Source organism: Hyaena hyaena, unplaced genomic scaffold (assembly GCF_003009895.1).
Source record: "Hyaena hyaena isolate Hyena2069 unplaced genomic scaffold, ASM300989v1 scaffold_444, whole genome shotgun sequence".
NCBI classification, from domain to species: domain Eukaryota; kingdom Metazoa; phylum Chordata; class Mammalia; order Carnivora; family Hyaenidae; genus Hyaena; species Hyaena hyaena.
Genome location: NW_024081078.1, coordinates 52,436 through 69,847, shown reverse-complemented (window position 1 = coordinate 69,847; position 17,412 = coordinate 52,436). Strand labels below are relative to the sequence as shown.

The following is a 17,412-nucleotide window of genomic DNA, read 5'->3' as shown; positions in this document are numbered from 1 at the left end:
AATAGGTATTCAGTAAATAATTATTGATTTCAATCATGACTCCTAAATGCAATTACATTTAATAAATTATGATGACAACTATGTCACCTACATGAAATAGTTTTTCTTTTGTGACTGTATTAGTGTCTAGTGAGGAGAAATTATATCCGTTTTAACAAAGTTAAAATATAAAATATTTTATATTTATATAAAATATTATATATTTTAACAAAGATAATTTAACTTAAAGAACTGTTAATTGGGCATTGAAGAATAGAAGAGCCAAAAGAGAACAATAAGGCAGTGATTTTCTCAGATGATGGCCAACAGACGAGCATCATAAGCATTAACAGGAAACTTGTCAGGAATGCAAGTTCTCAGATTCCAAGCCCTGGCCCCTGGTGATACACCCAACAATCTGCGCTTTAACAAGCCCTCCAGCAGATTATCAAGTATGCTAAAATTTAAAAATCATGGAGCAGACAACAGCCAGCACTCCAAAGGCTTGGGGCAGTAAAGAAAAGAGGTGAAATTACTAAAACTGAGAAGATTAGGGAAAGGCCCAGTGGAGCTGAAATTCAGACTTTCAAGAACCCATCACTGTTTGCCTGGTAGTGGTGTCTGTGCACTCAGAGGAGGGACCCTATCGACCCACCAATGGGATATCTGAGGATTAGGCATCCATAAGTTTGATCTAGTGGCTCAAGAAGGCACATTGAGATTAATTCTGCAAGTGTTGGGAAATTCCCAAATTTTGAAATCAGTGGCTTCTTCTGGAAGAAACTACTATTACCAGAGTGAAACACTGTTGCTAGAGCAAAACAGACGGCACTACCAAACCCATCAGAAGCAAACAAGAGCAAATCCCTCCTTACTTCAGCTGTGCAATGTCCCATTAATGCCTCTATTGGCAGAGACTAACAAGGTGCCAAAAATGTTTGTGGAATTCCAATGATTGGTTTTAAGCTGAGAGCAGGTAGCTCAATAACTGGCATGAAGACCTAAATTATAAGACTGAGAGGTAATAGAAGTAGTAACCATTTTTTGAAAATATTAAACAGTTTTTGGCCTGTATATAGGGTACACATGGACATTTTCTTGGGCATTGACTTCTAGGTGGACTTTTGGACTTCTTGTACAAAATTATTCCTATTTGAAAACTTTGTCTCTCCTGAGGAGATTAATAAGAGGCATTTAAGACATTCGTAGAATTTAGGCAAGAAACTATGCAAGGCTCTACACTGAGGTCTCCTTAGCTAGAGCTGAGACTGAAAGATCACAGCAGTAATGGCTGAGGATTGCTCAATAGAATAGTAGCAGTAAGACTTGCTTTCAAGACTTGCAGCTGAGCCTTAGTTCCTTAAAGTCTTAGCGTCAAGGGAATGGACTAAACAACTTACCTGCACACGGCAGAGCAATCTGGAGCTCTGCCTCAAAACAGGCAATTTGGTAGAAAGGTTATTTTGAAATCATGGCAAATGATAAAGCAGTACGAACATGATTCCTCATTGAAACACCTGTCTTTTATAATGCCCGGAAACTAGAAAATGAATGGAAATGAATCAGCTCCCTCCTTAATCTTATAAATCAGTGTTCTGGTAGTTGAGGGTCCAATGTTGATTCTACAGAAATCAATAAATTAATGATTTCCATATTCTTGATAGTGGGTACAGTCCCAGTTGTTCTATATGTCAATCAAAAGGAATCCTCCCAAATATTTACTGAATGATTATCAGAAGAATGCCCAGTAGTTTGGGAGAATGATTATTACTGGGAGTCATTATTCTTAAGGACCTTCATCTATGGGCATCTGGGTGTCTCAGTCAGCTGAGCATCTGACTCTTGATTGAGACTTAGGTCATGGATCCCAGGGTCATGGGATCAAGCCCCACGTCAGGCTCTGTGCTGAGCCTGGAGCCTGCTTGACATTCTCTCTCTTTCTCTGCCCTTCTCCCCAACTCGCTCATACTCACTCTATCTCTAAAAAAAAAAAATTTTTTTAAAGGAACTTCATCTATTTCTCATTTTATGTTTTGTGGTTTTTTGTTTTTTTTTAAAGGATATTGAAGAATCACAAAACCACACTGGCGAGCCTGTTGTTGAAGATGACTACAAAAAGATGGGAACACTTTTTGGTGAACTGAACAAAAGCCTCATCAACATGGGCTTCACAAGGATGTATTTTGGAGAACGAATTGTGGAACCAGTAATAGTCATTTTCTTTTGGATTATGCTGTGGTTCCTTGGTCTACAAGCCCTTGGACTAGTTGCTGTTCTTTGCCTTGTCATTATTTATGTGCAACAGTAAAATATGGCTAAATAAGCTGTTGTTTGACATTTGATAGCCAGATATGTAATTGGTGAAGTTATATATTTCACTACATGAAAGCCGAAAAATTTGCCTTGTTTCAAATTATGTGCTGTTTTGTAATTAAATTTATTAGTGGATGTTGTTTAAAATTAAACTCAACTCTTAATTATAGCAGGGTTTAATATACATTTTGTAGCTTATTCAAAAGTCTAGTTTTACTACTGTGATCTGTGCCCACTTTTAAACACCCCTCCCTATTCCCATGCCAAATCTTAACACCACCAAAAAGTGAGCAGGGAAAATACTTGACTATGGAATTCGAATCAGACAATATAGGTCCTGCAAAGAATTCCAATAAAGCATTTTATAATAAAAAGGATGAAACAAGGAGCTAAAATTGTTTGAACAGGAGACTGTCCCCACCCATACCCACCAAATAACCCCATATAATTTGGGAAATAATTAGGATATCTATTGCTCCTGCTCAGACCAAACTAATATAAATGATAATTACTACACACTACCTTAAAATCAGGATAAAAATCAGTAAATTAGCACATTTTCTAAAGACTGAAAAGAATATATTTATTATGGCTGGTGAAACTTCCCAAGTTCAATGTAACTTTTTTATAATGTAACACTGGGTCTGGAATCACTTCAGTATATCATTTGAAGTTTTAGACAATTTTGGTGCTAATTACCTTTTGTGAATTTTTTAAGTCTCATAAGCCATGTCCATTGCTGGCTGCACCCCATGGTAATGCTATATTTTCTTGTATCTAACAAGTTGCATATTTTTTTTCCTAGAGAGACATTTTCCATGTATTTTTTCCAGAAATTTACATTTTATAGTTCTTTTATAACAGTTGTTCTAAGATTTAAAAAATCTATTTCCTATTTTGGCATGGATTTTTCCCCCAAAATTGATTTATATTATGGCTGAAATTTTTTACTATGCCTTTAAGGGAAAAAAAATCAGTTCATTTTCTTTGATATTTGTATTGTAAAGGTACAGTATTACAGTATAAAACCAAATGCTTAAATTTGGAATTTAACAGTGAATTGTAATAATATTCCTCTAAGGCTAAAGCCAAGTCAGTAATTGGCCAGCCATGTTATTAGTGTGTTTTAATTCAGTACTTTGGGGCTTTATATTGAAATAAGCATATCTTTAAATAACCTTTAAAAATAGAAAATGGCTTAGTGATATTTTGGATTTTGTTAAAGAACCTAAAATCTGTACATTTTCTTCTCAAAGACATTCTATATACATAAAGGAAGGGTACTAAAGATAATTATCTAAAAATTCAAGCTAAATATGAGGAAAATGGGACAATGGGATATTTTTATCTTTGGCAGGGTAGTAACAAGTGTATAAAGTGTTTAATATTCTGCTTTGTAAAGTTTTTACCCAATCCTGTTTTAAAAATTTATTCTATAAGGTCTCAGTGTCTTCCATGCTGAAGCATAAAACTGATGAAAAATATTCAACTTAGATTTCTAAAATCAGATAATCCTGAACAAAAATATCAATCTGAGGACACTAAAAAAATATTGTGTATTTGTATAAATATAGACCTTTTAAAGTTTGACAAAAAAGGAAAGATTTTGTACTGTATCATTGTGTTTTTATTGGGTTTGAAATATTTTTATAGTAACCTTTATGAATTTGGCTTAAGTGCAAGTTATTTGAAAAGGTGTCTTCATTTGTTCACGGTAGAATTGTGAGGTTTTTAATAGAAATCATGAGATTTTGTATATCTGCATTAAATATTAAAAAGTACATTTCCTAATGCTACCAAGAATTTTAATTTTCCTTTGGAATATAAAAAAGACACAGTATGTATAATAACAGCTCTGGTTCCACTAGTGCTAATTTTGAAAATATTTTAAAAGTAACTTTGAATAGTAATTATTTAGTATACTGTCAATACTATGTATCTATACACTGCTGTTAATAGGGTACATATTAAATTACATAAAGAAATGAGATATTTTGCTTTTCTTCCTGCATTTTTTATTGGTTATAACAGTATACCATCATATTGTTTGCTTTGTTAGGGAAAAAACAGACTTTGCTTGTTTGATGGAAATAATATATTTTCTTTTATGAAATTTAATAGAATATAGTTAATACTTATATCCTGAAATGGAAAGAAACTGGTTATTTCTTTTTAAGGAATTGGATGAAAAATGATTCTCAATCATTTCAATCTCAGACACAAGCCAATTTGAGAAACTGTTACTTCTTATGAATACAGACATAGAAGTTACAATGCTAAGGTTATTAGATTACTCATGTGTACATCATTCATACCACAGGTCTCAATTCCAAGGGACAAGGTCACGATCTACAAATAAACTGGCTACACATGAATAAGTCAATTTTCCTTAAAGTGGAAACTCAGTATTTTGTAGAATTCAGTTTCCTCACATCTTAAGCTATGATTCGCAAGGTATCTTCCCATTCCTGGCCGCCAGCCAATCACACTTGGTCCAGTAGGGTCTGGATCCAACTTGCACTAACTTGCAAGAGACAATTGTGTACAGTTTCGCCCTAGTTTGCCTTCAGTAACACCAGTTGGTAGCTTTAAATTGTCTGTGGGGGGAGTATTTACACTATAAAAATTGGCAAACACAACAAATCAAGGCTCTTTTTTTTTCCTGGCAAGCCAGTTATTAAACATATATCAGTATGACACCTATTAGCCACTCTAGAGGTCACAGACCCGTTTTGACTTCTATAGATACAAAAGGAAGCATGTTGAGCAAATCCCCATCAACCAGTGTAAAACCGTATCTGGATCTTTTCCATGTGGGAATTATGAATTATGGTTGTCTTCTGACCAACACAACTATATGTGTTTTGATCAGAGAAAATCTCTCCAGGTTATTACTGAGCTGCATGAACATTAAAGGCTATCCAAATTGCTGAGGAAATAGTTATAGAACTGATGGAGGCAAATTATAGCATAAGTAAAGAATCCTTGCAAGTAGAAAGCTCAAAATAGTTAAAACAAGATATTGAACAATCAAGGGCTATTTGATTTTCAGGAGATTATATTTAACAGTTATTTTACAAATGTTTATTAATTTCAGGTCATTTTAAATGTTTTTTATTATCAATTCATGGCTTCACAAGGTAAAAGAGACAAAAAAAAAAAAAATCTAAGAGTTTCATACCTGTTAATACTTCTGGTAATAGACTTGGCCAAGGAGAATATAAGGAGAACACAGCCTGTTTTCTCATCACCTTACACGTTACCTTGGACAATGTCACCACTCCCATGGCATCAGTTACCATTTCATACTAACAGCTCTCCATTCTGTATCTCCAGTTCAGAGCACTGTACGGACTATAAAATCCATACGTTTAATTGCTTGCCCAACATTTGTACTTATTTACCCCTTAGTACCTCATATTCACTATATCCAAAACAAAACAAAACAAAGGAACTCGGGTTCCTTTTCCCAACCCTTTTTATCTTCCTGTGTTTCCCTTCTCAGCACATGGTGGTTGTCTCCAACACTGCCTACATATAACCAGTCACCAAGTCCTATTTTACTTCCTAAGAAATGTCTTAAATCTTTATACTTCTCCTGATTCCCAGTATCACTAACTTCGTTCATCCACCATCATCTCCCTAGATTGCTGTCTCAGAATCCTAGTTGGTCTCCCCTGCCTTCGTTTTCCACTCCACAGTCAGAATAATCCCTTTGGCCTAAATCTTTTCAATGGCTTCCTGTCACCATTATGATAAAGTGCTTACTCCTTAATCTATTTACAAGGTTCCTCAAGCACTAGCTCTTGTATACTTTATCTCTCTATACTACTACCATCCCTTTCCAAGACTCAGCTTTACGAATTGATTTTTCCGTTCCTTGTGAGAGTTGTGCTTACTCACTTCCGGAACTCTGTACACACTTTAGCTTCTTTAATCCCTCCTCACCAAAGTGACCAACACATCCACAGCTTTAAGACCTTTAGACATAATGTCCCCCAGGAAAATTTTTCTGATTCTTAAGTCCAGTTTTGGCATTTCATGTGCTTTCTGAGAAACCTGTGCTTCCCCTATCAGCATTTGTCATGCTATATTGTAATAGCTTATTTGTCAGTTTCTTCCTTTAGACAGTAGGCTTCACAAGGGCAGAGAACATGTCTATCCAGTTCATAAATTGCATTGTCTAACACAATGCCTGGCACATAATACATGCTCAAGATATTTAGATTAGTAAATCAATGTCATTTATTCATGTACTCCCCATAGTGCATTAACAAAGATTTAGCACTTGTTGTACTTTAGAGTTCTTTAACTCCAAAAGTATGCTTATCATGCATAAAGAACGTCAATTGGTGTATATGTTATCATTTATAAAGTTTATTCACTTTTGATGGAAGAATATAGCTATTATTTGCGTATACAGTATTACTACTATACACTTGCATATTTTTAGGAGGCAGTGTGAATTTTCAGTGTTGTACTTGGTGAAATCACTATTTCTCCAGAAAGTATATTTTAGAATGTATGTGGTCACTGATGCTACCTAAACTTCATATTTCCAGTATTTTTCAATAGACTTTTGTCTACTAACTTTTAATTAAAAAAACAAAACAAAACACAGAAGTTGTGATCAGGAATTCTTGAGTATCTAAGCTTGGGTATTTTAGGCTACAGAATAAATTCACTACTAGAATGTTCTAGTTACCCAGATTATAAATGTTAAATAACATGTATATAAAGTACTTTGTTATCTTTTCCAATAAATAATACACTTTCACAACCTTGCATTCTGAGTCTCTCTTCTGACTCCTTCTATCATGTTCTATTTACCACTTAATTGCTACCACATCAAGTTGGGAAATTGCCAAAGCAACAACATACCTATGAGTGGATCATCTCTAATGCTGGAGCAGCAGAAAGCTAAAGCTTGATATGTGGATGGCTTCCTAGGCAAGAGAGTAGTAGGAAAACCTAGGTCAAGACCAAACCCTGCAACCAAGCTGTGTTTCTCCTTTGTTGCCTTGACTATTGCATAAATTAGAGTTATTGAATGAGCTCTGCAGGGGCCTGCTAAGATCCAGAACTTAGTCATACACACGCCTATTAAATTTGACTTATCTTTCCAGCAGTTAAAGTTGTATCATTTAGCCTTTCAGCAACTTAATATTAGTTGGAAGTTTCCTTGATAGCTTTCCAATGCACTACAGAATACAATGAATTTTATCATAAGATCATGGTCCTTTTTTGATATTGGCTTACTCCTTTATTATGAGGCTAATTGAGGTATATACTTTAGTGTTAGGGTTTTTTTTTTAACAAATGAATGAACATTCTATATATAATATACTTCTTTATACCATAATATCTTAAGACAAAAATCTTAAGAGTTATTTTTCAAGGATAGGGGATGGGATATGTAAAACTTCTATCAATATTTGAGTACACACACTATCTTCTCTGTCTGAATGCCCTTCTCTGTCTGCTATGGTTGCTTCTGTTGTATAATTTCTTAGTTTTACATATGTAATATCAAAAATATTTATGATTTCCTTATTTAATGTATTTCCAGCTTTAACAGGCACATGAATATATATATAAATGCAATATACAAGCAAAGGCTAAGAAGCAACAATTACAAAAGGAAAATACACTGCTTAGATGTTGGCTTGGGAGCCTTAACTTAAATAAATTGGCCTTGCACAAAACTATAAAGGTGATTTCTCATATAAAGTAAAGCATTTCTTCAAATACTAATTAGAACAGTGGCTTTCAAAGATTTTTAGTTTGTCTGCCCTAAGTGAAATCTCACATGAATAGCCAATATCAATAAATGATAAAAGCAGGGCTGCTGTAATTGATTTTGTTGTAGGTCCAGTTCCCTGGAAAACAGACTGAGAAGAAATTGGCATGCAGGAAGTTGATTAGGGAGTGCTCTGGGATGAGCAACTGTGAAGGAAGTAAAGGAAGCAGGATTGGACAAAGGAAGGTCTGCAATACAGTCACAGCAAGGCCTCAGCCACTCTACAGGGTGCCCTCAAACAGAGAGGGCCCTTAAGCATTGACGTGTATTGGGAGCTCTTCAGCCAAAAGCAATTCCCAAAGAGAGCTGACAGCTGGGGCTTGTTACCTGGCAGCTTCCCCAGCAGTTCACGGAGTTCAGTGGCTCTGAAGAGAGGGTCTGAGCTCCCCAACATGGCATCCACTTATTCCTCGCCTTGCCTGATACCTGAGTCACTTCCAAAACCCCACTCTTCAGAGTACAATGTGAAGATGACTAATTTAAATCATAAACTCACTGGTCAAGATGGACTTTCAAAACTAGGGGTACAGTCTTTAGTCTGTTATGTTGCCTGTTTCTACTGTAAGATTCAGGTCCTCAATTATGATAAAGTTTTAGTTGACTAAGCATTATGCCCAGGATTCAGCAAAGGCTTGAAGCTACTGGGAGCAGATGAACAAATGATTGAGAGAAAAGCCCATTAGTTAAAACCTGAAGTAGGAAATCCATGAGATTTTGTGTACGTAAACTGCTTAGACCAACCATAAGTTAATAAGTCTCTCAGATGGGGCCTCACAAGACATCAGGACAAATCAGCATTAGTTTGTGTCTTGGTGTCTGGGTATGTTCAAGCCTAGATAGAGGTAAGTCTGCTTTGTGCTTTGTGGTCCTTTTCCCAAGTTCCAACGCAGTTTAATTCTCCAATTTTGGGAGCATGTTTAAAATAAGATTTTCAATGGCAGCGGGGAACTCACTTGTAAAGAAACTGTATCTTCCCCCACCCCCAACACACTATTACAACTGATTTATGGCTTGGAGATTTGGCCCTAATCATGATTTTCCTATTTAATTTTAGCACAAAAGTTCTCAGCAATCAGAATGGGTAACTGAGTAGGTCCTTGAAAAGAGCTTCCTTCAGTCTTGGCCCAGAATATTTGGGGGGCCCCTAAGCATAATTTTAGCTGCTATTTTTATCCCTGGAATCTTAGGAGGTGGCAAGATCAGGCAAGACAGTGGCTGTAAGCCAGTTACATGCTAAAACTATAGTAATGTTTAGGCATGATTTCCCCCTTTGGTTGTATGAAAATATTAGAACAATACACAAACCAACTCTCAGGTAAAAAGATCTCTATGTCAAACCCAAATTTAAGACGACTCTGATATTTACTAACTGCACAATTTGTATAAGTCATACCCACATCTCTTTAAACTCCAAGATCCTCATCTATAAAATGGGGTAACTGCTATGGTTAAATAAATTATTGCATATCTTTTTGTTGTGCCTTACACATAGCAAGCTTTCAAAGAGTGATGGTCGTTAGTTTTAAATATAAATATTCACATATAAGAGAGGACATTCTTCACTATCCATGGAAAGCTCATACTTTGAGAGCCATAAAAGTTCCAATCTATTTTATTGTTAGCATAAGACTGATAAATGCAAGGAAATTCTATGCTGTGAACCCAATTCCTCATGACTGAAATCTTTCTGAATTCTCTTATTAATGTCAAATATCAGTGCTTCATGAACCAAAATGATCATAAAAATTAGGAATGAAGAACCTAAAGATTTGATGAACAGAAATGAAATAAATATGTTCTCTGCACCCACACCTTCTTTAATGAGATACTATGTTTTCTCTAAACATCTACTTACTACAATACCAAGCACTTTTGTTGCTCCTCTGCCTTAGTAAAACTAGGTGTAGAATTACTCACCAATGCATATACAATTCTGTTGTGGATTAGAACAATTCACAAAATGAAAACAATTCCAAAGATACTTTTCTGTTGTACTCCATTACATAGGCCAAGAGTATTATGCTACGTTTCTAGAATCGCAAACATTATCTTCCTTTGCTTTCAAAGTGAAATTTCAAAATAATCTGTTGGTCTGTTATGTCACATTTTCAGTACGCACTAAAATTGTTTCACCAAGATAAATATCATTGTATATTAGTACTTTCAACATAAAACATCCTGTACCTAGCAATATGCATGCATTCTGTGGACAGCTAGATAGTACAAGCCAATAAAGACTACTAACATGTTGTGTTTATGAGAGTATTAATATGTTCATAAAGTCTTGCCTTTTAGTGTGTGAAAACATGCTAACAGCATATCATAATCTTAATTAATCTTTATTTTAGGAAGCCTTCAGTTATGTTGTTCCATCCTGGGTTCCTCTTTCATATCCTTTTCTTCCAAGTAATTCTCCCTACCTGAAAAGTGGAAGTTCCTCAAATCAAATGTTTACAGATATGAATGTTTTCTAATAAGCTATGGCATATCTTTAGTGCCATCTCCTAATGCATTTCAAAACTGGTTCTCCCACATTTTCCTTAACTGTCAATTTATGCTTTCAGATATTTTTATAAGATGCTCAGATAGAGCTGGTGTTGGCCAAATACAGTTCTTCTCAGGCATTTCTTCCTTTTTCAAGTTAAAAGAAACATTTCCTGAGAGCTCCATGCCTGGCCATCTGATCGTCACATTGCCTCCCTCTGTAATGGAAATATACTGTGCTTTTCCTTCCCTTACCATATCACTGACACCCAAGTGGATGGCATAGGCTTTTTTTCCACTAACTTGGCCTGCAAAGGCCTGAGACTAACAAAGAAGACATTATTCAGGCAATGCAGAAAGATTTAGAGACAAAAAGACCTGAACTTTAATGCTCGTTTTAAATTACAGACACTTCACTGATACCATTTACTAGCACTAGGAGTTACTGTTTCATCTCTGCCAATTCAAAGAAGACAAAGTGCTACTAAAACTGCCTCTACCAGGTGATTCCCTTCTCTTCATCAATGACTGCCAGAAATGTTCATACGGGAAAAATAGTAATGCTGAATCCTCAAAGTATATCCACGGTTGATATCCATATTTACATCTCTGTTGGCATCGAACCAAAGAGAAGAATGATACACCACCTGCCTGCCTCTTCTGTTTTTCCTAATGTTTGCTGCACTTCCAGTCCTATGCAGCACTTTCTGCCTAGCAGAACCATGTTTTTCAATGCAGTCTCCTCTTCAGAGGAGGCCTAGAGAATAGACAATTATTTTTTTGAGTAGATTTGGCACATATAATCACAGCAAGACTGAAATAAAACTTGCTGTGAGACACCATCTGTTGCCAACTTTTTTTCTTTAAATACAGAACAAGGGACATCGGTATGAACTCATGCTCAGTTTAATATAGATACAGATAAACAATATGGAAATAAGCATAGCTATGGGTGTATGGCATTATTGAAGGAGTTCATGACATGCCACCCCAAAATATGCTGCTTTGGTACATTGATTATTTTGAGCTGAAGGCACTTGAAAATCAGCAAATGCAGGGAGGGGCTTTTTCTGTGCTTCCCTTATCTGCCTAAAGACAGATCCTCCAAAAGAAACTCAATTGTCAAAACCTGCCTGTGAGTTTTACCAACCAGAGACCATTAACTCTTATCACAAGAGAGGAGACTAGAAGTTGACATCACACCCAAACTTTGTCACAAACCATCATACATGCTATTTATTCTTCTAAGAGCCCATTCATCTCCAATAAAGATCATGAACTGTCCCCTAAATTGCCTAATCCCCACTGCCTTTCCTCTATTAAGATAACATATAAGTTTTCAAATCTCGTTGATTTTGAGGGGTATTCACTTTTCCCCTCTGTGATACTTCATGCAGGTAATAACAATTAATGAATTTATATACCTTTTCTCCTGTTGATCTGACTGATGTCAGTTCATTTCATAGACCCAGCTAATGAAACCTAGGAGGATAGGTAGTCTTTCTCCTTATAATACTGACTCATGTATCTCTAAGTTGAGAAAACTTGAATTTCTAATGACATCTGTTTTTTCACTCTTTTTTAATACATGATTTTATAGCAGCAATATAAGGTTCATACTAATTAACTCTTCTTAGTAAAATCATTGATCTGTAAATTTTCATGTGAGCATTTGATCGATGTTTAATAATTTTCTGGGGGTGGGTGAGAAATAATAGTAACCTAACTGTTGTAATACAAAAGCAATTAGCTCACACCCAAGAGAGTCTTTGGGTGTGACATATACTCTCATACTTCTAGAGGGTTCCTGTTAGGTATGGAGTGTACCTCCAGAACACGCTGGAAGTGGCCAGGCTGTGACAGTGGCAGAATCTGTTGGCTCAGAGGACCCGAAGAGCCTCACCACTGTTGAGTATTTTTATCTGCTCAGGACAACACTGTACTGGAACACCATCTCCTTCCCCCACTAACACTCAAAGAACAGCCTTGGTCCCAGAGACAGTCTACCCATAAGAGAGTTCACAGGCCCCAAAATATCTTAAAGAGTCTTTTAGGTCAGCTTCCCAGTGTTGATATCAAAGTGACCCTCTGGCCTTAGAGGACCCTGAAGAGGTATCATGTAGGGAGAGGTCCTGCAACCTGACAACCTAGCCATGCACACCTAGCCTGCATGCACACCTAGCCATGGGGCAGCCTCAATATATCTGCCAGTCACTAAGAGGCCCTCTCAGGAAGAAATAACAGGGACTGGGTACTCTCTGGGGTGCAAGGCTTTGTAAGATTTGATAACTGCTTCTGACAGCAATACCTGTTTTCCTCTCTAATTAAGAGACCTCTGGCTTCTGAGAACTGAAAAACATTTCTGTCTAAATATCTGCAGTACACTCTCTACTCTGTTTTGAAAATCAGCCACTCTAACTATCCAGTGGTGATTATGAGGACTATCTGGTGCCCTGAACAGGTGAGATAAGAGAGAAAAAGAATGACACTTACTATGTATTCTTGACTCCCGCCTTCTAGAAATTAGGCTTGTCTTGGCTCTCCTATTTGTAAATGCCAATTTGATGTCACTTTCAAAAAGGTAAAACATTACTGGATAAAGTTTAAAAAACATATTGAGTTCAGTTAAATATTACATTTAAATGTATTTGTTTATGTTTATATATTAAATTTATATATATTTATTATGAATGTTTATTATATTTACTATTTTTTATAAACATCTTCCACAAATATAGTAAGGTGCTAATAGTGGTGATCTCTGAATTGTGGGTATGTTTACTTAATAATTTTCATTTAATTTATTTTCTGTACTACATGTACACTAATAACACACTAACACAGTATAAGTACACAACATATACACTAATAATAAAATGTTATTGTGTTTAGTACATATTAAATTATGTATTCAGTGCACTAAATTTCTCTACCTACTACCTGTTCCCTGCCTGTGGTTTTTAAAAAGATAATCTATTTAATGAAATTTAAAAAACTGCAAAAATACAAAAGAAGAATGTTAATAAACTGAGTTTCTATTAATAAATAAAATGCTTCTCAAAGTTTTCCATGAGGCATTGGCCTTCAAGATGGAAATTTCCAAACTATTTTCACTTGCTACTATAAAAATTGCATGAGTGGTCAGGCCTAAACACAGATGGGAAACTTGGTGATGCCTGGATGACAAAAAGGATAATAAGGGCCAGATGCTGAGCTGTTTTCTTTACACTGCTCCTGGTCTATGGGGGCCCAAAGTGCCCCAAAGGTGATGGCATAATTGGTTGTTGAGAAAATGAGCTTAATGTCATGGAAAGGTCACTGATAACATTGAAAACTATTTGAACTGAGAACTTATTACTGCCAATTACTTTGAACCTAATTTTTATACAGTTCTTTCTTCAACTGTTCGCATGCCTGCGATCGGTAATGAAAGTTTAAATTCTGGAACCCCTGGGGTGCCCGGGTGCCTCAGTCGGTTAAGAGTCCGACTTTGGCTCAGGTCATGATCTTACAGTTCGTGAGTTGGAGCCCACGTTGGACTCTGTTCCGACAGCTCAGAGCCTGCAGCCTGCTTCAGATTCTGTGTCTCCCTCTCTGTCTCTTTGCCCCTCCCCCACTCGTGCTCTGTCTCTCTCTGTCACTCAAAAACGAACAAATGTTTAAAACAATTTAATTCTGGGACCCCTGAAAACATGTTTCATGAAGTTCCCTACTTCTGCCGCTTGCTCACTCCTGCCATCACAGAATGCCAGGAAGGAAGGGAATAATTCCAAAGCGAGTCCAAGAGAAGTTCCTTCTGGAGCCTCTCGAGGGATCTGCTGGAGCAGTCCTGTTTTTACCCTCAAGTCGACAATCATGCCTATTTTAATATAACTGATCAGATAAATAGCAGGCCCAAAATTCTTATTTCTTAAGTCTTATTTCTTTCCTCTGTGATACTCAAAGTACCTTACAGGCCTGCTTAGCCAGGCTTTTCCCCGCTCTGGTTAGCCTGGGAGTTCGGTATAGCAGGTGACACCAAATAACTTGACTCCGCTCACAAGTGACTTGTTCGTCTATGGACAGTTGTCTATCTACCAAGCCCACCACTCGCTTCCTTTCATGCAAACTTGTATAGAATTATTTAAACACTGAAAAGGAATAGTTAAGTTTAAATACGGATATTTTAAAAATTTTTATTACTTCTTTTAACATTTTCTCAAAACAACATCAATGGTTCTTACCTGTATGTTATCCAGATATTTGCATAGAGAAGGGAATTCCTTGGAAGCCCTTTGTGACTTTATTTGGCATTGGCTTTCTGTACTGAGATTTTTGCCTTGCTTTTTTGCCAAGATTTTGGACGTATGTTTTTCTGTTGAATCATTCAATCCACAAACACTTATTAAACATCTATAAAGTTTAGTATTAGCAAAGCAATACAGACATTGCATGCAATAAGAAATACAAATTATAAGGCCTAGTACTTACTCTTACAAAGTTTATAATCTAGCTGAAGAAATCAGAAGTAAATATGAACTTTTTAATAACAGCAAGAGATAAAAATAGGTTATAAATCTAATTCTGTGGTGGAATATGATCAAGTTAAAATACTATTAGATGAGACAATGACATCAGCAAAATAGTGGCACATGAGTTACTTTTACAGAGCATATTGTAGAAGTAAACTTTCTTAGGAATACCATTTATAAAAATTCAATACTTAAAGTGAATTTGGAAAATACAAAAGGTGAAAACTTTGCAAAACAATAGGCAAAGAATGGATCAATAGAAGTGGAACAAGCAAAATAAAAAGAAACTTTATTGGACCAGAAAAGAAACACGTGTGTGTGTGTGTGTGTGTGTGTGTGTTATACTTCGTGTAATATTTCTGGAAGATCATAGCAGACACTGACAATAGAAGTTTCTTCTCGGTAGAAAAACTGAGTCACAGGGAAAAGAGACTTAACATTTCACTGTGTACCCTTTTAAAGCTTTTTATTTTGTTCTATACATATGCATTAACTAGTTTAAATAAACAAATCAAACAATTTTTAAATGCATGCATTTAAAAGGATTCATACCAATTTGTTAATATTGGTTGGTTGCCTTTTCTCTTTTGTATTTTATAGTTGTCAAATTTTCTATAGTTAATGGGTATTTAATTTATAATCACAAAAAGTAACTTTTTAAAAAATATTTTTTATTTATTTCTAGGAGAGATAGCGAGAGACAGCGTGAGCTGGGGAGGGTCAGAGAGAGAGGGAGTCACAGACTGAAACAGGCTCCAGGCTCTGAGCTGGCAGTCAGCACAGAGCCCGACTTGGGGCTCGAACCCACGAACCGCGAGATCATGACCTAAGCAAAAGTCGGACGCTTAACCGACTAAGCCACCCAGGCGGCCCCAAAAAAGTAACTATTTTTAAATTTCTCTAAAAACATGGTGAATAACGAATGAATCAATATAAACAAAATAAATTATATTAATATTCATAATGTATAGTATTACCGGTTGTTGCACATAACTTCACTTAAGTCATCAATATAGAAAACTAAATATAGTTCTAATTAAACAGTATTCATTTTCAACTAACCTCTTTTGTTTTCATCATTAATTCCACCCCTTAAGGGCCCTATCAGGTACTGTTACAGATTCTTGAATTAAGTGGTCCCTGCCCCTGCATCATTAAGTGTATGGGAAGTACAAATTTGGATAAACAGCACTCCAGACAAACTTTAATATGACTAATTTCTATATATTACCTGCTCAAGACTGGTAATAGAGAAGCAGATGTAGCTAACATAGAGTAATTTTCAAATTATGATTTCATATATAAAATATCTTTAAAACTTTTATACCTATACCTAGTAATGTCTTGGATTAATAAATGACATGAGAAAGTTTTAAAACTTTTTATTATGACTCTCCAAAGAAAATATACAAATACACAATAAGTACCTGAAATGATGCTAAACATCATTAGTCGTTAGAAAAGAAAAGTGAAAACACAGGATACTAGTTCACACCCACAAGGATGACTATAATCATTAACAGAAAATAACACATTTTGGCAAGGATGTAGAGAAATTGGAACCCTCAAACATTGTTGATGGGGATGTAAAATTGTGCAGCTGCTTTGGAAAACAGTTTAGTAATTCCTCAAAAAGTTAAACCGAGAATTTCCACATGGCCCACATACACACCCAAGAAAAATGAAAACATATATCCACAAAAATCATGCACATGAATGTTCATAGCAGTATTATAATAACCAAAAAAATGGAAACAACCCAAATATCCATCAGGTGATGAATCAGTTAATAAAATATATATCCAAACAATGGAATATTATTTAGCCAAAAAATGAATGCTACAACATGAGTGAACCTTGAAAACATTATGCTTTAAGTAAAATAAGTCAAACGCAGAAGACTACATATTATTGTATAATAACATTTATATGAAATGTCCAGAGATAGAAAGTGAATTAGTGTTTGCCAGGGGCCAAGGGAGGAGAGAATTGGGAGCAACCATTAATGAATTCTGAGTTTCTTCCAGAGGTGATGAAAATGTTCTAGAATTAGAACAAACTAACAATAATGGTTACACAATCTTATGAATATGCTAACAACTACTGAATTGTACATTTTAAGGAGTGACTTTTATGGTATGTAAGTTATATCTCAATGATTTTATAAAATTTCATTAAAAGCTACAAGCCCAAGGTCAGGGTAACCTGGTTATCAACCTAAGTTTATTGACCCAATGGCATAAGAATTATGAGGGCTAATTCTTTGGGATGATATTATTACTAATTAAATAGCATATTTAAACTAATGTAATGCAGACTATATTT

General features: G+C 35.6%; 1 protein-coding gene across 1 annotated transcript in view; it reads left to right on the top strand.

Moving 5' to 3' along the window:
- Positions 1–3,153, top strand: part of FAM241A (family with sequence similarity 241 member A) — a 40,039-nt gene extending 36,886 nt beyond the window's left edge. The window contains exon 2 of the mRNA XM_039253299.1: positions 2,039–3,153. Within this exon, the coding sequence (XP_039109230.1) occupies positions 2,039–2,287 (249 nt within the window). The 3' untranslated portion in view covers positions 2,288–3,153. The remainder of the gene's footprint in view (positions 1–2,038) is intronic.
- Positions 3,154–17,412: the final 14,259 nt, after the last annotated feature.